This window comes from Bombus affinis, chromosome 1 (genome assembly GCF_024516045.1).
Source record: "Bombus affinis isolate iyBomAffi1 chromosome 1, iyBomAffi1.2, whole genome shotgun sequence".
NCBI lineage: Eukaryota > Metazoa > Arthropoda > Insecta > Hymenoptera > Apidae > Bombus > Bombus affinis.
Genome location: NC_066344.1, coordinates 10,311,054 through 10,334,337, shown reverse-complemented (window position 1 = coordinate 10,334,337; position 23,284 = coordinate 10,311,054). Strand labels below are relative to the sequence as shown.

At 31.3% G+C, this 23,284-nt stretch overlaps 4 protein-coding genes across 11 annotated transcripts; 2 read left to right on the top strand and 2 right to left on the bottom strand.

The window, feature by feature from the left end:
* The first annotated feature begins 262 nt into the window (after positions 1–262).
* Positions 263–3,792, top strand: LOC126914138 (piggyBac transposable element-derived protein 4-like). The gene is made up of 2 exons (XM_050717635.1): positions 263–427; positions 548–3,792. The coding sequence occupies exon 2, from the start codon at positions 604–606 to the stop codon at positions 2,308–2,310; it is 1,707 nt and encodes a 568-aa protein (XP_050573592.1). The 5' UTR covers positions 263–427; positions 548–603; the 3' UTR covers positions 2,311–3,792.
* On the bottom strand, positions 3,081–19,292 carry LOC126914176 (rab11 family-interacting protein 4A). Of its 7 annotated transcripts, none has more exons than XM_050717820.1 (11): positions 19,145–19,292; positions 15,784–15,893; positions 15,335–15,706; positions 13,634–13,708; positions 11,720–11,758; positions 10,718–10,835; positions 4,560–4,724; positions 4,092–4,461; positions 3,849–3,994; positions 3,688–3,738; positions 3,081–3,588 (listed from the first exon to the last, which is right to left on the bottom strand). In XM_050717820.1, exons 3-11 carry the CDS (start codon positions 15,571–15,573, stop codon positions 3,466–3,468), a joined length of 1,326 nt encoding a protein of 441 aa, XP_050573777.1. In that variant the 5' UTR covers positions 15,574–15,706; positions 15,784–15,893; positions 19,145–19,292; the 3' UTR covers positions 3,081–3,465. The 7 variants fall into 7 exon arrangements, with proteins under 7 accessions (XP_050573777.1, XP_050573769.1, XP_050573760.1 ...); XM_050717812.1 differs by lacking the exon at positions 19,145–19,292 and adding an exon at positions 18,962–19,110; XM_050717803.1 differs by lacking the exon at positions 19,145–19,292 and adding an exon at positions 16,351–17,108.
* LOC126914278 (uncharacterized) lies at positions 18,202–21,649 on the bottom strand. Its single transcript, XM_050717998.1, has 2 exons — positions 21,395–21,649; positions 18,202–20,438 (listed from the first exon to the last, which is right to left on the bottom strand). The coding sequence occupies exons 1-2, from the start codon at positions 21,543–21,545 to the stop codon at positions 19,774–19,776; spliced, it is 816 nt and encodes a 271-aa protein (XP_050573955.1). The 5' UTR covers positions 21,546–21,649; the 3' UTR covers positions 18,202–19,773.
* LOC126914283 (EKC/KEOPS complex subunit TP53RK) lies at positions 19,270–23,036 on the top strand. Of its 2 annotated transcripts, XM_050718012.1 has the most exons (5): positions 19,270–19,417; positions 19,672–19,718; positions 22,080–22,278; positions 22,356–22,619; positions 22,687–23,036. In XM_050718012.1, exons 2-5 carry the CDS (start codon positions 19,713–19,715, stop codon positions 22,932–22,934), a joined length of 717 nt encoding a protein of 238 aa, XP_050573969.1. In that variant the 5' UTR covers positions 19,270–19,417; positions 19,672–19,712; the 3' UTR covers positions 22,935–23,036. The 2 variants fall into 2 exon arrangements, with proteins under 2 accessions (XP_050573969.1, XP_050573979.1); XM_050718022.1 differs by lacking the exons at positions 19,270–19,417; positions 19,672–19,718 and adding an exon at positions 20,724–20,852.
* The last annotated feature ends 248 nt before the right edge of the window (positions 23,037–23,284 follow it).

The window sequence follows — 23,284 nt, the reverse complement described above, 5'->3', positions numbered from 1 at the left end:
AAACAAACCAAAGTAATTAATTATTATTATAGGGGGGGTTTAAACAGTCACATTTCCTAAGATAAATAAAAATTTAGGTTCAACTTTAACTCCGTCCCTTAAAGTAAAATTTACCTTTTATTTCTAACACAAAATAGTAGCGTGTAATATACAAAATGTATTGTATTATTTGGTATTGTATACTATCGCTATCGATAGCTATCGATGGTTGATGTCGGAAGGTCCATCGATGGTCCATCTGTCGGAAGCTATCGATAATGCCGACTATCGATATTTCACAATACTAGCAGACATAGACACTCTAGATAGTAGTTATTACATCGTGCATTATTAAGGATGTATAGAATGGTATAGGCTATGATATGTCTTTAAGCATATACATCAATTTAAAGATATTCTTAGAAATTAAATAAATAGGACATAACAGGTATGATATATATCTGAAAAGATAAACCTTTAATTTAATAAACCCTTTTTAAGTCTTCTTTAATTTATCAAATATGTGTAATGCATTTCTTTTTTTTTAACTATCTAATTTTGCTTATAGGTTCAATTATACAATTCTCAATTTGTATTATCTATGTACAAATTCAATATATAGGAATGCAAGAAATAGAGACTTCCAGTGATGTATCTGTTGAACTAGAATTCTCACCTGACATAAAACCATACTGTGAAGTAAAAATTACATCTTCTGATAGATTATTATGCTTCACGTCAAGTGAAACCAATCATGATGCCTCAAGTTCTAAGTCTTATTCAATTTTTTCCAATGAAAGTGACAGCAATAAAGGCGATATTAATGATAATATCAATTCACAAGATCAAATATGGATAAATCCAATTGGAAATCAACCTGATATCAAGCCCTTTGTGGGTATACCTGGATTAAAATCATTTAAATGCAATCCAAACAAAGAAGAATATTTTTACTTATTGCTAGTTACTGAAACAATATTTCAAGAAATAGCACACCAAACTAATCTATATGCAGCACAAGTATTATCACAGAAACGGTCAAGTCGTTTGAACCAATGGGTTCCTACTACCAAAAATGAAATAAAGAGACTGTTTGGTCTTCTGATCTGGATGGATTTAGTAAAACTACCTCAGTTACACTTATACTGGTCCAAGGATTCTATATTTACACAAAGTTTCCCACAATCTATAATGTCACAAAGTCGCTTTGAATTACTTTTACAAATGTTGCATTTTACAAATAATGAAAATGCAAATTTATTAAATGATCGACTTTATAAAATCAGTCCAATTATTGATACATTAAATAGAAATTTCACGAAATACTATGATCCACCTGAAACTCTTTATATTGATGAATTTGTAATACCATTTCATAGTCGTATTAAACAATTGATAAAACAAAGAAAATATAGATATGGTATCAAGATATTTAAATTATGTTTCAATCCAGGATACACTTATAACTTTCAAATATATTGCAGCAAAAAGTCAGAGCAAGAAACAGCGAATCCTACAAATGCTGTTATTTCACTTTGTCAAAATATATTTTATAAGGGACATACTGTATGTACTAATCGTTGGTACACAAGTATAGACTTGGCTCAAGAATTAATTACTAAAACTACACATTTAGTAGGAATGGTCCAAAGAAATTGTCGTGGAATTTCTAAAGAAGTTGTCACAAAGAAATTAAGAAGAGGAGAAATATTTGCAAAAGAAAACAGTATTGGTATAACGTTGATAAAATGGAGAGATAAACGTGATGTTTTGTTATTGTCTACTAAACATTCTGTAGAAACAGTTACTCTTAAAAGAAGAAGATCTAATTATATTAAACCTAAAATTTTGTTCGATTATAATGAAGGCAAACCTCCAAGTGATATTTCTGACCAAATGACAATATGTTGCATTTCATCACACAAGAATGTAAAATGGTATAAAAAATTAGCATTTGAACTTTTATTAAATACAGCTGTTATAAATGCTTGGGTAATGCATAACAGTGTAAAAAATAATCCTATTTCATTAATAGAGTTCAAAAAACGATTAGTCATTTATCTATCACATTGTCAGGATGAGAGGTTTCAAAATTTATCTCGTGAAATTGTAACCATTAAGAAACGTCATGAAATTAAAAAGAGAGAGGGTAAATTGGTATCAGTAAGAAAACGTTGCATTTCTTGCTATAAAGAAAACGTTAAAACCTTTGGTACCGAACTAGCACGAAATAAGACAAAACGAGTAGCAACATTTTGTGCTGATTGCCCTAACGAGCCTCATTTATGTTTGACATGTTTTAATAAAGAACATCGTAACATACCATTTTAATCATAAACTATATGTATCAAAATATTGGATTTGCTCTATAATGTTCCACTTGTTTTATAAATACATCATTTTTCATCAATCCTATTGTAAGATACGTTTTCTATATATATTTTATGTATATATGTATAAGAAAACCTTACTTAGTACAAAATCGCGTGAAAACTATGCAGCATGGAGCACATTATTTATTAATTTTATATTTATTTTTTATTTGCATTATAATTTTAAAGATAACATTTAATTTTTAGTTTCGAATTTGTTTTTTATTATATTTTGTTATGTAAAAAATTTGTTATCTAACAATTATGTACAAAATAGTTGAATTAAGTTTCATTAGTAATTGTCATATTTTCTTTTAATAATAATTATAAAAATTGTGACATGAATAATCTTTTTATCTTCTTTTCTCAATAAGGTATAAAAACGAATTAAATTTATTCGATTACAAAATTTTTAGATTTACAAAGATAATTATTTGGTTACAAATTCCAAAATTTATAATTATGGCTTATTAAAAAATTGAGTTCTATTGGATTCGTAAGTAGGTTCAAACTATAATAAAATATAATCACATCATTACGTTCTCAATATCGTTCAGCATTAATTTTTAAGGTATTTAAATTTTACAGGTAGTTCATTATTAAATTTTGTTAACACATCACAATTTTTATGATACCAATATGCAACTATATTATCTTCTTATGAGAAAAAAATGATTTTATGTATAATGATTTATACCTTATGTTATACATTAACTATTTCTGTGAAAATAATTTTATACTGTTTATGTAAAGGCAACGTTACAAGGCCCCGAATTTTAAAATTCGGACGATATAGAGCTTACAGTAATTTTTTAATTAAGTTTTATACATGTTTTCCTACTTCATATTTTAATTTGTTCACTGCCTTTCATATTAAAAATGTATGACCGAAATAGTAACATGGCAGTGAAAATTGTTAATTCAATATTTATAACACGTTATTAAACTTTTAAGTTCACATGGACGGCAATCGCTTTCCTATATGGTACTTGTGTATAACCATGACAAAGTTGCTTGTATAAATCTATAAATAATAAAGAGTTCCAACAAAGTAATGTACAACTGCCTTCAACAATTAACATTGAATTCAATAACTGTCTATTTGTATAATAGTTCAATGAGTTTGTTTCACTTCTAGTAATTGCGGATAGTTTTCAACTATGTTCAATAAGATCCCATCAATGTATGCCCTTAATTGTGTATTGACCTCTTGTTGCTCCTTTAAAGCTTGTTTTACCTATAATAATTTAATGATTAATGTAATGATATAATGTAATAATCAATAAATTAAGTTTAAATTATACATATACATATTTATAACTTAATATGTACATACTTCAGATATACTACACAGTCCACCATTATCTTCAGGAAGCTGATCGTCCATCTGTAAAAAACACAAATTGTAAAAAGGAGAATAAAGTGCAAGACTAAATATTTATATTAGTTATTTGATAAAGAATTATGTTTTCTATAAAAATAACGAGTATAACATACTTGATCTTGGTTCATTCCAGCTAATAATTCTACAGCGAGGCTAGGTCCTTTTTCAGTAGAATTATTACAGGGGTTTAACATTAAAAGTTCACGGCCTGCCTGCAGAGCCGCTGCAGCTTGTAATTCATCTCGGGATTCTTCCAAACCTTATTAGAAAAAATTCAAAGAATGTATAATTTTTCATAATATTATTGCGAACAATCCTAATCAATTACTCGTAAATAATCTTGATCAAAAACGTACTTTTATTACGAGCCCGAAGTTGTGCCACTTCTTGCATTAATTCCTCTATTTTTTGTTGATCTTCAACTTTCATAGAAAGTTCTTCTCTAATAGCTTCAAGTTGATAGTGAGTTTCGTTAGCCCGGCTTATGGCTTGTCGCTCACTTTCGCGAACGGTATCTATTTCTCTCCTAGACTCTTCGAGATCATTTTCTAACCGACTTTTCTCTCCCTTAACCTTTTCGAGTTGTTCGCGTAACCTTCCTATTTCATCTCTTAAATTAGTTCCTTCTAATTCTATCGCTTGCAATTTGATGGCATAGTTTTCTAGTTGCAATTGTCGTTCGCGTTCTAGACGGCTTGCCCATTCTCTATGTCTTCGTTGTTCCGCCTAGGATATAATTATAACATGTTATAAATTTACAATATATAATATATACACAATAATTATCAACTATATTATAATGAATATTATAATTAATGAGTTACCTGAAGTCTTTCTTCAGCCCTCGTTTCAGCATCTTTGGCAGCTTCTTCTAACATTAGTATTCTTGCTTGTAACATAGCATTTTCCTGTTTTGCCCTAGCATACCGTTCTTCCCCGACCGACTGAGTGTCTACTAAAGCATGCATTTGTTCTTGAATCATTTGAACCTGAAAGAATACAATATCTTTCAGAATTATACTTAATTTTTAATTGGATAATTGTTTCAAATTATTCCTTTAATTATATATTAGTGCTTTACATGATTTAATGCTCGAAATTACGAACATAATTTTCAAAAGACATAGCATAAAAGTACATAAAGAAACCCAATCTGTTGAAGGTAAAGATGATAACTTTGAGTTTAAAACCCTACGCACGTACGCGTTCACACTATAGACTTCGTCAGCCAGTGATTCTCAAGCCGAAACAATTAAATTCTATTAATATTATGCTTTATTGCATTAATATTATGCTAATTTTTATATAACAAAATTTAAATATCGCTATGAAACCTAAGTATTAATCACCAGAAATAGTTTTAGACAATCTCATCTTAAATTCAATACGTTCTTTACAGATCTATAATTAATTCATACCACATGTTTAATAAGCACCACTGTCTTCAATTCTAGAATACCAGACATAAATGCGCATGTAATGTAAATTTACCCTGCTATAAAATTGAAAGACATTTCTGTTTTATACGATAAAATCTCCATCTTTATAAAAAATGTTATTATTATATTATTATATTAATGTCACGTAATTATGTTGATTAGCTAGATAAAATTCAAATTCAATTAACAGAAGTAAAGAGTTCATTGACAGTATAACAGAATGAACATATCTCCCCCTTTTTCGCCCTCCTATAATTCCTCAGACACGTTCATCGCAACTACAAAGGAACGACCATTCCAATTCTCACGTAACTATTACTTCATTTAAACTAAAAATTGAGAATAAACAAGTAGACCATAATTCTGATACGTCCAATTCATTTTTTCTATGTGGTTGTTATCTACTTTTCTGTTATGTTATCAGTTTTTCATTTTATCATTAATCCGTATATCAGTTTTTACTAATCGATTATGGTAGCAATAATGTATTAAGAAAAAATTATTATTAACGATAAGCACTACATAGCTACTATGGATGCTATAAAAGATGTTCAATTAAATTACGAATTATCATAAATATAATTGTTACTAAAAATACCTATGTTTGGTTTACAGTGCCGTGCAAATGTTTCCGGCCAGTTATATTTTTCACTTTAGATTCCGAAATTTCCGGTATTTCCAAAAATTTTAAGGAATATTATACAACCATATACTAGTGTTTATGTATTTTACACAAAGTACTAATACAAAGTTTTAATACAAAGTAACAAATTTATCTATCCGAAAATTTTTAATGATACATTTGATGTTCAGTTTACATTCAATGTTACGTTATCATTATTATAAGAAATAATCATATGTGGAAAACGATTTGTGATGATCTCAATATACTATCTTACTTGCTCGGTAAGCCGAGGACCACGACGACGGGGTAGTCGACTACCGCGAGAAGACGGCTGTCCGACAAATTGAAACTGGCCTTCCCATAAATCATATTCGAGGCCGGCTCCAGGTCCAGGAGATGGCCCCTCCCCGGAAGTTATTCGATTATCACGATCGTAACGTTCGATCGCACCTGTGTCTGTTTGCTCATCGTAATTGTTCGAATCCATTCTAATTCGTGATCTCTCACGTCACACCTGTGTCAGGTAGACTCGTCATCCTCTTTGACTAATCCGATACAGGAGATTATTCCGTTAGAACGACGTGAAGGCACGCCGGTTCCCTATCCATCCTCTTCTACGGTCAACAATTCTTGTCACTAACCTAACCTCGAAATTTCATGTGTCCAAATACGCAACAATAGGTAAATATCGAGAATAAACACGAAGACAATCCAAGATGTACAGAGAGAAGCACAACACTACGCGCACATCCGTTTCTTTGGGCGTACTTCGAATATAATCGGTCGTCTCAATCGCCCACTGTAACCTGGGAGTAGCCGAGAGGCTATTTGTGAACTCCATACTACGTATCGACTAACTCCGCTGAATGTATACACATATCGTACGTGGCATGTTACACTGAACAGAATTCGCCCACCCCTACGCATGCCTTAGAAATCCAATTAAAGCCAATAGAACGTATTTTGTGTGCTTCTTTCTACCTACTAATGAAGTAGAAAATGTAAATGTTTTTCTCATTTAGTATATAGTTTCATAAAAGGAATAATATTATAAAGGAATAATATAATAATGAATTAAAGTTATCGGAGTTTGAAATTATTAAGTAAATAGTGTATTATATTACAAACCATTTTGTTTTAATTGTAAATGATATTTCTCCGATTAGTAACGCATATTTATGTCATTATTAATTTACATATGTAGTGCGATAGTTTTAATAAATATAGAAAACTATGTACGCCCCAGATCATTTTACAGATGCATGGTTTGTGTTACAATCGAACAGATTTGACGTCAAAATTATCTGTGAAACATCGTACACGTGACTAAGAGCTACTCCCATGAACATGCCATTATCATTGTAAACAAATCGTATATACATGTATAAATGACTACAAAATTTACATGTATAAATGATTACAAAATTTACATGTATAAATGATTAGAAAATTTAAATGAACAAAGGTTTAAATGAAGTAGTATATTATTAAGTTTATTCAATTCAAAAAGAAAATTTTTTCCGTAACTTCTTATATTTATAGAGTTGTGTCAACTGAATGTGTCTATTAAAACTTATTCGTATAAGATTATATATAATCTTACATATGGAATCAATATAAGGACTTCAGTGGAAAAGTATCTCATGATCCTTGGTTTTCATTGCATCAAATCTGGAACCGGAAGTCCACCCGAATCTTTTAATTTCTTATAAACAGCACATGCGAGATAACCAATCACAACAAGAATAATAAAAAAATTTATAAAAGGCCAACTCCTCCATTCAATAATTCCGTCAGATTGTAATCTAGTACATGTCATACTTTATTTCAAATTAATTTCCGATAAACTTGTCAATTTTTACGTTTCTATTTTACTTTTTAACACCTAACCAATTTAGTTCGTTAACGATTTTATATAACAACTAATACATTTTATCATTTCGTATGCCGATCGTATTTGTCTATCGAGCTCAGTGTTGCATTTGTTTATTCAATGAAAAAATATATTATGCATTTTATTATGTATTTTAATAAACTTTATGCTTATTTTACGAGTTATCGTGAGTCATGATTCATGACTTTATTCGTTCGTATCATATAATGAAGTAGTTATGTTTAGTTTTCTAAAACCAAGAGTTAAATTAGTCCGATTGAATATCTTAACGCGGTTTTTTTTATTGTACCCCATTATTGTTCACGCGTTTCTATAATTGTTTCATTTATACCAACTTATTCTATAAATCTCCTTAATTTACTTTTACTCTCGTAAAGATATATTCAGTTTTCCTTACACGAACAATTAAAAATCGCGTAAGCATTACATAACGGAGTACATAAAACTACACACTAATTTATCTTTTTATGAAAGTTAAATATGTGTAATTTTTTATTCGAGGTTCAAAAATAAATATGATACAAAATCATAAAAAAATATTTTCCTCACTACTTCACTCTATTATTATAACGATAGATAGTTTATTCTTGCGATAAAATTTTTTATAAATTTATATGTTCATGTTATAAAAATATACATTAACAGAGCGTCTAAAATTACTTCTATATCAAATGTATAACGTCATAGTAAATGGTTGCTTTTAATAACTATAAAGAAGTAACAAATTCTGGAATTCTGTTTTATCCAATGAATTAACGGACTTCATTAATTCCGTATTTTGATTACGCTTGTCTAACTCGAGAGTCTTATTCGTCTTCATTAAGAAGCAGTATTAAACCTGTAATAAATATATCGTTTATGAATAACGTACAATTTGATGCACGATAAAATATGCAATTGAATTTACATCAAATACAGACATCATGCCTCTTAATAAAATGAATTACCTCGCTCTTATGCAATTCACTCATTCACTCGTAATTGTACAATTTCTTTCTCTAGCTATCGCAATAATTATCTGTTCGCCTATAAATTTATGGTATTATGTGTAACATGTAAACAGTGAAGTACCAAGAAAAAGTATAAACATCGAAAGTTTTCTTGATATATATTAAATTTTAATTCTTCGAATTTTTATTTTTATTACTCGATTTTTATTGCTTGTCGATATTGCTTATTTGATATTTTTTTTTATTAAATCTTGATCACTTGATTCCTGTTTTTATTCAACTTTCATGGTTCTAAGTAGCAACCGATCGGGAAACTTCTTTCATGGACGTATCAGATATATCTGTAGCAACATTGACTTTATTCTCCGACGAATACTCTATGATACTTTCATTTCTACTTCTGTCCCATATACAGTCCGATTGATTTCCACGTTGACGATCCTCGCATCCATCGCAGATAATATTGTAATCTCTATCGAGTGGATCAGTTACATCAGAATATAGAACAAATTCAGCGGGATAATTCTGTTTCGCATCCCTTTTTCTGTCCGCGGTCTACAGGTTCAGAAAGATCACCGTTTTTAGGGGTTGTCCGGTCAGGAAATCGTTTTTTTTAAAGGACCCTGTCCCCACGATTATAATCCTGGATGTGAGAAACGTTTGTGCTCTCTATTTATTATTAATCTTTTAAAACGCACTCCATTTTTTTAAATTATATCTACTCGAAATTAATTGGAAATATCTTTACGTTTATCGTTTACACCAATCACTATCTTTAATTTTTAATATTATCATTATTTTCGTCTCTATACATTTATGATTATTTATGATTATGATTGTACTCATTGACAGTTAAAATAATCGTGGAATATCTAGAAAAAGGGTTCAAGATTTGTAGAACAATTGATTTATCCATCTATATAGAAATAAATCTAAAACTCAGTCCTGTGAAAGCAATAATGACTGTCAGTTTCAATATTACAATGGACTAACTTCCTCCTATTTGTAATGTCTAGTATTAGTACAACTTTATCATTGTAGACACATCTTCCTGCTTTATTGTTCACTGACTTTCACACCTTTAACGAAACAAACACCTTTTACAAATAGAAGCAAGTTAGTTATTAATGATACCGGAACTATGATTTTGCTGTAACTAATTTGAATTGCCTTTCAAATCGAAAGAATTTATGAGTAAGTGTTTCACAACCCAAAAATCTTGAACCATTTCTTTTGAACGCTCTCTATTTAATTTTGTAACGATCCGTAATTAACCGGCGTTTATGCTTTTAAAACAATCGTGGTAGCGTAACGTTAGTGGGGAAGAATGACAATAAAAAATAAACTACAATTACGCAACAACCGGAAGCCAGATTTACCTGTGCTGGTTGCACTAAGGTGGGCAGCCTAGCGTTTAATCTTCGCCGAGTATCACGAGACAGGGATCGATAGAAAATAATGCTAACGACGCACAGCAACAAAAAGATCAGTAACACAATGCTGAACCAAGAGGAACCTTTCGATTCTTGAGATACCTCGTTACAGTAAGGCGGTGAATAAAACGCGCCAGGATGATACGGATAAGGACCGTACGGATTCAAATGTGGATAAGGCGGCGGATAATATATATAAGGTGGTGGATGTGGTGAATGTTGCTGATGGAATCTGACATCATCTGTAGGATTTTCGGTTGGGGATCTTGATCGAGGTGGTGATCGACAGGGTGTGATAGTAGCACACATCTAAGATCCTGATGATTTATAAAATTCCTTTTCTCTCATCACACATTAAATTTGAAATACGTTCTCTGCAAATTCAGCAAAACCTTAGATTTTACTATTGTACTGTAAGAGCGATAATTTTGTTTGGAAATAATTACAAACATAGGGTTAAACGTCATTTCGCATGGATGAATTTTGACATGATTAATATTCTAAGGAAATTATATATCGATATTGATCTTTGGCTGAGGAACTTCAGACACATGAAGTGTTGCGATATTATGGAAAGCTATATAGTACTTATTAGGTATCAAATCGAATCTAAGTTAATAATTGGTAACAATGGTACTTACTCTATGATTGAGATCAATGACATCATCCTCAAGGGAGACATCGCTATACATATCGTCCGCGGGATCACAGTTGGAGCCTCTACCAGAGCTATTGAAGCTGCCGCTTCGATAAAGTTGGCTATAAAAGAAGTAAACAGAATAACCAAATATCAAATTTTAATAAGCGTTAAATACTGAAAGCTCAATTTTATTTAAAATTTTGACTCGATTGAATTAAATTTTTCTGTCTCAAAACCATAAACGTTCGATATTTTGAAGTACATACACGTGAATATACATTAATAATATTATAGAAACAGAGCTACAACTAAAAATACGATATTAGCAATATAATTACATTTTCGAAATAGGATACCGTTGGAAAAAAAATGAATGTCGTAAGAGGATAAATATAGATAACTAAGTAAAACGTATATTTGAAGCATTTATGGAAGCGTAAAAGGAAATAAGATGTGGAAGTGCGTGTGCAGGCAATGCCCACGCTTTAGAAAGTCTGTCGTTTTGTGTTTCGTGAAAGGAACGACTTGAAAATTATCAGTTGAATAAGGACACCCAAAGGTTCTTTCTATGAATTGTAAATTCTCCGCTGTTGGGTTACATCGTTGCTATTGTTATCCCGTGACGTCAACTCACCAACTCCAGAGGTGAAATACGTAAAAATATCTTTTGCTAGTTTTTTAGATACCTTTCCGTGCTTAACAAATTCGAGAATACACAAAATATCTGGTTTCGTCCGCGTAAATTTTGTAAGTACGTATTTTTATCGACGCGTAGAAATGTTTATTTACCAATTGAACCGTTCACAGGATTGACTTCGCTACTTTTATATAATTTCATTAATTTTCTTTCTGCTTCTTGTTTTGTGGAGTTAATCGGTTTAACAAATAATTACAACGGTTCTCAAGCTATCGTTAAAATAGGAAAAACGATTTACGTAACACATAGTATGTTGTTATCGTAAGAAAAAAGAAACGAAATATGAAATTAACGGTTTGTTCTTACCTTGCTAATGCATTGGAACTAAGTCTCTTCCTTCCGGAACTGAAAAAAAAGAAAAAATAACATGACCGTGAAAAATATGCCAAGATATTGTTACGCAATAGTACTTTTCGCTACACAAGTGTTAGACTTAACTTAGAACACTGTTAATGAATTTCAGCTATCAATCACTTTTCCCTTCAACGTGTATATCTGATCTTACAATTACTTATTTTAATTTCAAAATCATGAATCTTATAAAACTTTCGAGTAAACTAGCATCGTGTCTGCTAAACGAGTAAATACCTAAATCAAGTCAAATTACAATTTCTATAAATGAACCAAATGCCTATATAGTCGAATAGAACAGATGAAGGCCAAAATTAGTTACGAAATAGTAAACGATGCCAACAAAGTATTAAGTATATATTTATTACCTATAGTTGTAAAAGATGAACAACAAATTGATCGATTTTATTCTAATTGGCAAGCGTGTAATATGCGACTGAAATTGTAATTTTCCACATACAGTGGTTCATAAAGGTATTTGAACACTTATCATAGACAATTTTTATGAATATATTCTGTCCTTTATATGAAACTTTTTAAAATTCCATTCACACTATCACGAGCCACGACTTTTTGTGATTATATTGATAAAGTGTAAAACCAATCCGAAAATGTATGTAGAAATTGCAATGTAATGAAATTTCAAAATGTTTCGTATATATTATAACACATAATTTATGCATAAAAAGTTTCGTCAATCCATATATGTGGACGTGGACAAGGCACACATATGTTGTTTATTTATACTATTTTTGCTTTAATACTCAATAATAAACGTAGAAATAGAAACGTTTAATTCACGAAAACGCCTTCTTCTTTCTTCCAACTCGTTCCTACTAATAATCAATCCAAATCATCCGAGACCAATTTTACCAAATACAAAGAACACCACTAGCTTGTTTATTTATAAGTCTGATGTCACGACTGATGAACAGTGAACAAATTGTAAACACGGTACTGTTAGTCACAACTACACAGACCGAATAATTGCTTCGTAAAGTGAATATTATCTAGGAAAATTCTTATGACGCAACATAGAATGCAGAAGCATTGTGTACGTTATCTTAATATTGTTCTTAGCACTGTACTATTGGTAAGAACTTCCGCCGTGTCCTACAGATCGTTATAGACATGTTCCTGGAAAAAATTTTAACGAGTTTCTTGTAGATAACTCCGGGATACCTCTCTTTGGGAATTAAACCAGTTTCTTATCTGCCTCGGTCTATTAACACGACCAGACAACCGTAATTTATCAGACGATTTCACAAGAGCAATTTTTCGCACGGCAACCTCGTCATTGTTCCATCTTTCGAATCGAAGGAAATTCTCCCGCGGCGAATTAAATCTAACACAAGACGATTATAGTATCAGCGGCGCGTAAACTTCGTTTTTGCATGCCGTCTAACTTTCGTGCTACATTTCAAGAGCTTTCTTCCAACCAGGACTTATTGCAGATATAATTTACCTTGTCTTTTATGTATAAGTGTTGCTTTGCATACTTAGAGGCACGAATTGAAAAGTTAAGGTACCTATTTGTACCGAACACTTGAAAGTTTGTATTCAGAAATACAAATGCAAAATTATTATTTTCAAATGCGTGAATATTTGAAGCACTTAACGTTAAAAGGAAATTCAGTATACTCGAATATTTGTTTGTATAATATACATATTACAATTTTTAAAAGATAAATATTTTTGAAATAGCAGCCTCAAACAGATATAGGACACGAACCTATCTGAATTACTTGAGTAAACTAAACTTTTTCACTAAAATCCTCATAAAACGAACAGAATACGAATTGTAGGATTTATAATTTCGAATAGGAAGACGTTTGGAATTTTTGCAAGAAAAAAGTGAAGAAATCTTACCACGGAGGAGTTCGTCTAAGTGACGTTCGTAGCCAAGAATGCCTTCCTATGGTTGAATTGGGGCTTCTTGGATTTCTAATTAAAACAGAACAAAGGAGCTTTAAGAATATTTGTAGCTATATTTAGAAATCCTAATAATAGTATGTATATTGCTACTAATAAACGAGTAAGACACGCTATAAACACTTCATTAATTCCATTAATTAACAGATAAGCATCTTACGATGTTAAATGGAGGTATTAAATTAACAATTTACAAAAATGTATACCATCTACATTATCTATAAATTAGTGCATTGTATCACGTTGTCATGATAAAGCACATAAATCTCAATTATGACTAACAATGAATGGCTTTACGTACGTACATATATCTCAAAACCTTCTAAACTCAGATTTCAATTTCTTGTGCCAATTATTATAATTTTGTTGATGATTTCAGTTTTAATAATTATAAATTATAAATATGGTATATATATATATATAATAACATAAACGAGATATTATATACTCTTAGATATAATTATATCAAAGATGATTACATATACAGGGAAACAGAATATACGCAGCACAGTTCGGAAGAAAATAGGAGGGATTATACGTATTAATAATTCCGGGAAACGTAGAAAATAATAAGATGTTCAGTTATTTTCTCTTTTTACGTGAAAGTTTTTTTGTCTACACATCACATCCACCTAGCGAAACATTGATTTAATCGTGAGAATAGATCTGTCCGAATGATACTCATATAAAATGTGAGAAAAGCTGTATTAAGTTTCGACGTACAAAATACAATATGTACACGCAGTTTCGCAAGGCAAATAATTTAGTGCCTGACGTGAAAACCAAACACATTTCGGTGCAGCAGTCTTGAAATAAACCTAATATAATATGAATATTATATTATCAAACATTATCATTTCTATAGATCGTTATTTTAAACAAATGTCAAAATGTCATTCGATACGTTTCAATAAAGAAACGTATTATATTTATTATATCTATAATATTATTTCTTAATGTTAAAGATTTAAGAAAAAAGATGTGCCTGTCGTTATTCTAAATAATACTTTACTAAATAATCTCTCTTTCCTTTATTAGAGTCTAAATTGAATGTATCTGTTACATTTTATACGCCACTGTTCTCTATTAATTTATTATTCCAACGATTCAAACAAAAGAACGAAATTAAATGCAGATAGCATTGCCAGAAATCACAAAATGCAATTATCTTCTTAATTATCCTGATCGTTCTTTTAAAAGTTTCACAGGCATGCCTGAATTATAAATAGACTATAGACATTTATACAAAATGATATTTTTATCAATATAATTAAAAAAATGAGATCCAAATAGAGATTTGGTTCATTTAATAAATATTATAACGTGTGCTTTGCTTTTAATATTTTACATACTTTTTCATATTTTACGTACATTGCAAATTTTTGCATCTTCCAATTTTCCATAAATATATAAAAATTCGCAGTCTAGTTATAAATTCATGTACGTGTGCTTAACGATCAATGCACCCTCTACAGGTCACGTCCGGAATCTAAGCTTGTTGAACTTAAAAATGTTCGCGCGCAAAATGTACTTCGATCTCTCCAAACCAGTATAGATACTATCGATACTATTGCGCAAAAAAACGATCAATATACAGGTAGTACGTATATATAGAAACAGAGGAGGCAACGAACTTACTTGACAGTATTGTTTCCTGTGGGTGAGGGTGCAGAACTGCTACCACCTGGTGATTCCACCCCGTCATCAGCGTCACCCTCAACGGCTCCAAACGCCTCGTAGCTTTCCTCTTCCTCGTGATTTTTCGCAGATTTAACGTTACAGGATGACGCAGAGGCATCAGCGTGTTCGAGACTAGCGGAATAATGCCCGGAGTCTTGGAGATTCGGATTGATGAGATTATGCAGGTCGACGGACATAGAAAGCGAGGGCGGACCGCTTTGGCTCCATTCGACGGCACCAGGAGCTCCGTTTACGTGACCACCCTCGTCCTCCACGCGATATGATTGGCGGGTGCTCGGTAAGATGGCGTCACCATCACGAGCTACGTCACTGTCAGACACGACGACACGTGATGTAGCCACGCTGTTAGCTGGCGAGACATTTACACCAGGCGAACGGGAGCTTACCATCCTTCGTTATCGGCCAGATTGGAGCCGAAGCTCGGTGAACAACGAGAACGGAGGGATGCCCGAGCTCCTTTAATCGCCGACTACCTCGCCAGTAAAACCGGTCGTTACTGAAAAACGTTCTAATGAGTCAGACGGTCAGGAACAGCAAGAAAATAAGACTGATCGCTTCTAAAAAAAAATGACATGAAATGTAACACGATCTTCGTTTTATCTTCTTAGTTAAGGACCCAACGGCTAGCTAAGCTAAACTAGGTTAATACGCTAAATTTGAAAACATTTGCTTCAACTACATCTATACGAAAGAATTTTCACCAAAATCTAAGCTAATTGCATAGCTTATCGAGAATCCACTGAGAAGCTAAAACGAATTTGCATCTTCACACTTCGAATAATCATCGTGGATGAATTATCTGTGAAACATGTGAAAGATGGCAACCGGAATACGTTTACCGGTTCAATTCATCCAAAGTAAAGATTGATTTTGTTTATTGGTCACTTTGGAAAACGCGGATGAAAACAATATTTTCAATGAATCATTCAAAAGTATAAATTCGGCTAAGCTACCTGAAAAATATCTCTTCGAAGCAGTCTAGTTCGACCTTAAGTGAGTAAGACCGTTCGCGAATAAAAAGATGAAATGAAAAGTAACACGATCTTCGTTTTATCCTTTTAACATTCTTGACCGGTGAACTAACGGCAAGCTTCTCCTCCAAGGAAGAAAGAGATAACAATATTTTGTACCGGTAAGAACGCTTCTCCTAACTTTACGGAGCAATGAGTTTACAATCTATGTGAATGTGATTTAATGAATATGCAGCGTTAATACAGCTTAGAGACCGACAAAAGCGTGAGAACCGAGCGCACTAACAATAAGTCATGGTACACTGAGTCAAACTTCAACTACATGAGAAAACTCCAAGTAACTAAGTGTTTACATACATACGTACTACGTATGTAGGTAATGTATTAAGATATATTTGCATAGTTCAAGGTCAAGAAATATGTATCTTTTTTCTGTTTTCCCTTTTTTTAATGAAAGCAGAATTCAAAAAATGTTATTCATGTTAGATCGCACGTGAGATAAAAGGGAAAATTCTGACAGCATTTTCTGTTCGTTCTACTGACTCGTAAAAGAAATGTATGCCAGACATGACTGTGACAAACGTGTATGTATTCAGTAACATAGGAGAATGACTGATTGAGGACAGTAAAAAGAAATATAACCATACGTTCCATGGTGAGTCATCTTTTTGAAGGATTTGAAAAAACCAGAAGATAAAGACTGTTATTAATTTTATGTTACAACATCAAGATTTGTTTTAAATAAGTATTCAATGAAATAATGTTTATTGTACATCATGTTAAAAATTTCATTGATTTGTCAAAGGAAATAATATTCAATAATATTTATATGTAGAATGTAAGTGCTTAACACGAATTTAACGGTATTAAATGAAATAATCATGGATCATTTATATCTTACAGTTTATCTTGTACTCGATCATGTGTCATTAATTTAATCGATTTTCATATCCGTGTTGAGTGTGCCTTACACATATAAAATGAAGCCATACTAATTAAGATAGTCAAAGAGACAATCACGAAAGGGAACATCATTCGGTAAAAGTGTACTTTAATAATTGCGATATCATCGGATATCGTTGTTTCAAAAGCAGCCCGAAATATTTTACTTTATATATTGGGTTGGCAACTGAGTGATTACGGATTTTGTCACTACCACCTAATATAGAAACCAATAGAATCTTTTCACTAATACAAACATTAATTTAAAAATATCTGTTCTAACATGTTTCGCTTTTTTAGTAAAAATACAGGTTATTCAAATGAGATGCATTTTGCAATTCTATTCCAAATATCGAATACATTATTTATTTAAAATAATAATATTTCTTTTTTCTAATTTAAAATTACAACCATAAATTGATATGAAAATGATCAAAATTGCAAAATTTCAATCATACAAATTATATGAAATAAACCATCTGCATGTAATGCCTTGCATACTATAAAAAGGAAACGATATAAGTAATATAACACCGCGATTTTAGTGATTCCAGATCGTCTTACAAATATTTTGCTGCGATTCGCTGTTCCAATAGTCATTTTGGTAACGAAGGTTTTGAAGGTTTCTTAGACGCATGTGCTAATATTATCGATAAATTTTGCAATCGTTTAGATAAATTAGTGACATTAGTCTTTTATTATTACTTATCTACGATGTAACTGTATAATAATCTAATAATTATACTTAAATTTTCACAATACTTTCAGTTACATGTTAAGAAACTATTAGTTCGAACGTATAAATTGTCTTAATTTACTTTATTTATGAAATTTTCTATAATTGTTATTTTTTTATATTTTTGTCCGATACATAAATGAATACACGGTGTGCTGCTTTGAATACAAACATCTTTATTAGCATTATTACGACTAGTTACGAAAATTATCCACGAGATAACTGGCGTCTCGGTTTCCAGGTACTTGTCACTCGGAACGGAATGCGTAGATGCGTTTCGAATCGCCAGGAGATTCCAGTACGCTATTTAGAGCAAGCTCGAAAGTGTAGACGAAGAATATATTTAACGCTCAGCGTATAATACCTCTAACCTTAATTATAATGACACGGGAGTATCGTTAACTTTGTCATTATTCAGGCTTTGATGAAAGTAATATGGTTCTCTTTTTTTACAAACTCTCTTAACTTACTGAAATATATGCTTTATAACGATTAACGTGGATATTCAACGTTTCGCGATTACGGAAACGGCTTCTATCAATTATTCGTTACTGCATACGAAATATTATTCAAAATATCATTTGTTACTTAATAAAAAAGGAAAATATAAATATCACGTTTTCCTGTCCATTAAATAGTTATCTTCAATGTATCTAAGTAGCGTTATTTATTGATCAACCATTGCACAAAACTTATTTAGTGATAACCTACAAAGGAATGATATACAAACTTTGGTATTTAAAAATGAAATAAAAATACTACATTTGATTTAGCATAATTCATTGAAATAATTGATGTTTCGTTCCCGTTAGTATTCATTTCACATAATATATTTTTTTGTAGTATTCAAAGGGTGAGAATTTTAGAAAGAAACAGCAAGATGTTCCTTGCATTGTTGCTCGTTCGTTGACTCACCTTGAACCGAACCGATAGGTAATTCCAAAAAAATGCAGAGAAATTATGTTCACTGATGTATACGAGATGAAGTTTTTCAACTTGGAATAATCGGTCGCAATGAAGTGAATGAGTTAATTATATACGCTTGAATGCGGAACATATAGAACATAAAGAAGAATGAAAAATCCGAGGCAGATGCACCTTTCTAGCTGTCACCTGAAGTAAACACCTGTATACACTAAGCCATGATCAGATAATAGACGCACACAAAAAAACGTCACAGCAACTATCTCTGGTGCAGACAAATACGTCCACGAAAACACGTAGTTAAATCCACAGTATCTAGTTCGAGGCAACAGATGCATGAACACTACCGTCTTATGGCAATCGCGAGCAAACTAAACGAAAGCACAACCGAATCGTAACAGTAACGCGAAAACGAACGAAACGATCAGCCAAGAAGAGCCGTGGCAGGTACGCATGCGCAACGAAACAGGAATGTTCGTGAATACACGAATACGTTTACTACACCTATATACATCACACTAAACATCACGGTCGTACCCGCAGGTACGAGAAAGCACCAGTGTTTCTCAACCTACGGAGTATCGACTTATTTCAAGTTTAACTTAAGCCTATATAATTTTACCCTTTGTATCATATTTTCAATCTATTAATTATTTAATTAATTTTTCTAAATAAAAGTTAATTTGCTTTTCATTTCACAGTGTAAAACGATTCTGATAAACTAGTCGGGATCCAACGAAACATGTATGTAAGTATTTATATCTCTGTTACAAAATATGTACTCGTTTTTAATATCTCTGTCTTTACGATGCTGTAACGCCATCCGAATTTTTCTTATAAACTTCCTTATAAACCAGCTCTTGCATTTGCATTCTGAGTAACATTCTTTTATCAGCGGACAGTGTTCTTATATGAGGCAAGAGACTCATAAGAAAATAATAATTATCATCGAAACGGTTGCCTTCTAAAGGATCTACCGGGATATTGTCATTGTCACCCATGAGCACCTGTTCAGGAGAAATATTTTGTAGCATCATTTCGTTTTCCGTTAAATTGTCAGAGACGCTCTGAAATTCAAGATTATCAAAATTCTCCTCGGGTTCTTGCTTCACGTCTATATGATTGGCAGCGTCGATTTTTAATCCATTATCGTTATTTATCGACAGTAGATGATTCGCAATTGTATTTCGATCGTCCATATTTCTATTTGTTACCGACGAACCATTCTGTATCAGCGTTCCATCACTCTCACTTTCGCTAGGCACCCGATCATCATCTTGACAAGAATTACTTCGTTCCCAAATTGGAGGACGGGGTAACATTTGCTCTTTCAAAAATTGCAGACTTTTAAAATGTATCCATACTGGCCTATTTCGATGAAATTTACTTTTGCGATAAACTTGGTCCTTTTTTAACTCCGCCCGGAAAGTATCTCGTAATCCTTTCCACTTTGCTTTTAATACTGGTTCTGAAAAATGTATGAACAATGTATTTTTATTTATTCTACTAATAAAAATACTTGCAGATTTCTAATTTAATAATTTATAATAATATTTTTAATACTTTAATCAGCTTTGCGTTAATTTAATTACATTATGTAATTTTAATTAAGTTAAAAAATTATCTTATTCTATGAACATTACACTTTACGATTCGCATATAAAATTATATACGTAAAATTATATTAATAAATGATTTTTGTAAAATACAATTATGAATTAATATTTGTATCATAAAAATTTTAAATATAACGAAAGTAATTTATAGATACGATAGTCGAAATTTATTGACTGCTTGTACGCATGCGTCTTCACCTAAGAAGTCTGTATATACTTGCGATTTAAATATTCCAGAGTTTTAATACTACAAACCACAATAGATTGTAAGTTATTAATGGTTCATAGAGTAAAATTTGATGTGATTATAAAGTTCATACATTAAACAGTAAACATGCAAATTGATTTAAAGTACAATATATCCGGTAATGTTATCCTACGAAAAAGTAAGGTTAACTAAACGGCAATTCGTACTAGCGAGTACACTAAAATACTATACTACACAAATAAGTAATAATCGCATTGTTTAAATATATATACATATTCTCTGCACTAATTGAGGCAATTACAATATAAATAATCTTTCCTGTATAGAAGTAAAAATTTGTACTATTGGTTTTACACGCCGTTATAAAATTTAGATTATTGCATAAATATATAATGATTATAACAAAAACATTGTTCTCGATTAAGAAAACAAATAATTTAGTAATTATTTTATTGTATCAATAACATTGACAGTTCACACTTAGAATGATATTATTATGCTAAAAATGAGACTAAAAATTTTGCTGATAGTTTGAATGAATGATAAAAATGTGCGCGGGAATGACATATGATTGAAAAACGATTTCATCAATGCACCTACTGGGCAATTTGAATATCGATGCAATCTCCATCCAAACGCGGTTCGTCACCTCGCGATTGTGATAAGAGATATGCCTTTGATTCCAAAGCGCTGGCCGCTTATAAACTTCGGCGATTAGCCGATTCGCGTCCATCTTCACCTCGTCTCTCATTTTTGCCAGTTAGGTATATGAAAAAGCGTTTTCCTGTAATTTCAGCAAGGCAAGAAAGCACAGTATTAGCTTGTCAATCCGATAGGAACAAAGTACAGGCGAATACTAGCGCTGGGATAGCGATTAGCGCGCAGGACGCTCTCGGGTAACGATCGATTCGCGTTTTGCCCTCATCTTGCCCTTGCTAGCGCGAATAACTTCATCTCCCCTTCTCACGAATAGCAACTTGCTATTTGATTTTCTATTACATATAAAAATTTACAACATTAGTCACGTGGGCATTTTTTAATTACGGGTTATTAAATATTGTTTTCAGTTTGAATCTCATTCCAAATATAATAAGTATTCTTTATATCAATAATGTGACAGTATAACTTTGTTATCACAGAAAGTGAATTTAGTAGAAGAATACAGTTATATATTACTTTTTTTGATTTAATGAAATGACTCATATAATTCATAAAATGATACAAAAAAATAACATGATTAGACGTATACGTATGCGAGATCCATGTTTTTGTATACATATTTCAGATGTTGAACAATATGAATGATTTCGAATTAATAGCACAAGGCGCTGAGGCACGTGTGTATAAGGGTATTTATTTAGGTAAATTAACGTTAATCAAAGAAAGATTCGAAAAAAAATATAGACATGCTGATCTAGATAAGCGTCTCACAAAAGATCGAATAAAAGCTGAATGCCGTGCTATAATTCGTGCTAAAGCCGCAGGTAAAATAATACGAATATTGTTACTGTCGCTAATTTGACGAAACATATCTTTTTTCTAAGATTTTACTTTTTTTAAGGGGTTGCAACACCAGCTATATATTTGGCAAATTTAGAGCGGCGGTGTATTTATATGGAATATATACAAGACGCAATAATACTAAAAGATTTTATCGATGAAAAAGTTTCAAAAGAAACAAATGATGATCGTTTATTAAACTTTATAGCGCAAGGACTTGGAACAGTTATTGCTAAATTACATTCGAAAAATATAATTCACGGAGACATGACTACCTCAAACGTACTTTTGAAAAATATTGATGACAATCACATTGGAAAATATGGTATACCATTTTAATGTCATAAGATCACTTTAATGATATGATATATATTTCTTTTTTTATCTTCTAGTTGCGAACAATTTTGTTATAATAGATTTTGGTTTGGCTCGTATAGAATCGAGCGTAGAAGATAAAGCAGTTGACTTGTACGTTCTTGAACGATCATTACTAAGTGCACATTCAGAAGTACCTCTTTTGTTTTCAAAGATATTTGATATTTATCAGAAACATTATACAAATAAAAGTCAGTGTAAAGAAATTGTTTCTAAATATAAAGAAGTACAATTACGAGGGCGGAAACGATTAATGATCGGTTAATTTCAATATATTTTTTATGAATATATTAAACGCATTTTATTAACATATTCTCAATAATTTATACATGTTAAATATACCTTAAATAAACCACCTTATATGAAATTTGAGCTGTACTGTTTTATTTTTAATCTATAATTTTAAGATTATATATTAATTAGTTCTGATTTATTATTTAGATTATTTTTACTTAAACATTAATAACTTTATAGGTATAGAAATTTTTTTCCATCGGTATCATTTACTTCTCAGAAAAATGTTCTAATAAATTGTTATTAATCAAATTTAACATATACATAGTTATATTAACATTTCAAATTAATTTTTTATATAATAGCCTTGTGCTTATTAAG

Bases quoted from the DNA above. Each gene is read 5' to 3' on its own strand.
- LOC126914138 (XM_050717635.1), top strand. From the start codon at position 604: ATGCAAGAAATAGAGACTTCCAGTGATGTATCTGTTGAACTAGAATTC.
- LOC126914176 (XM_050717782.1), bottom strand. From the start codon at position 15,786: ATGGTAAGCTCCCGTTCGCCTGGTGTAAATGTCTCGCCAGCTAACAGC. The intron at 13,709-15,334 runs GTAAGTTCGTTG...TGTTTTAATTAG, and splicing joins ACAGGAAACAATACTGTCAA to AAATCCAAGAAGCCCCAATT. The intron at 4,462-4,559 runs GTAACTCATTAA...ATTATATCCTAG, and splicing joins GGGCTGAAGAAAGACTTCAG to GCGGAACAACGAAGACATAG.
- LOC126914283 (XM_050718012.1), top strand. The intron at 22,279-22,355 runs GTAAAATAATAC...ACTTTTTTTAAG, and splicing joins AATTCGTGCTAAAGCCGCAG to GGGTTGCAACACCAGCTATA. The intron at 22,620-22,686 runs GTATACCATTTT...TTTATCTTCTAG, and splicing joins CAATCACATTGGAAAATATG to TTGCGAACAATTTTGTTATA.
- LOC126914278 (XM_050717998.1), bottom strand. From the start codon at position 21,545: ATGAGAGACGAGGTGAAGATGGACGCGAATCGGCTAATCGCCGAAGTT. The intron at 20,439-21,394 runs GTAGGTGCATTG...TACATTTTTCAG, and splicing joins ATCGATATTCAAATTGCCCA to AACCAGTATTAAAAGCAAAG.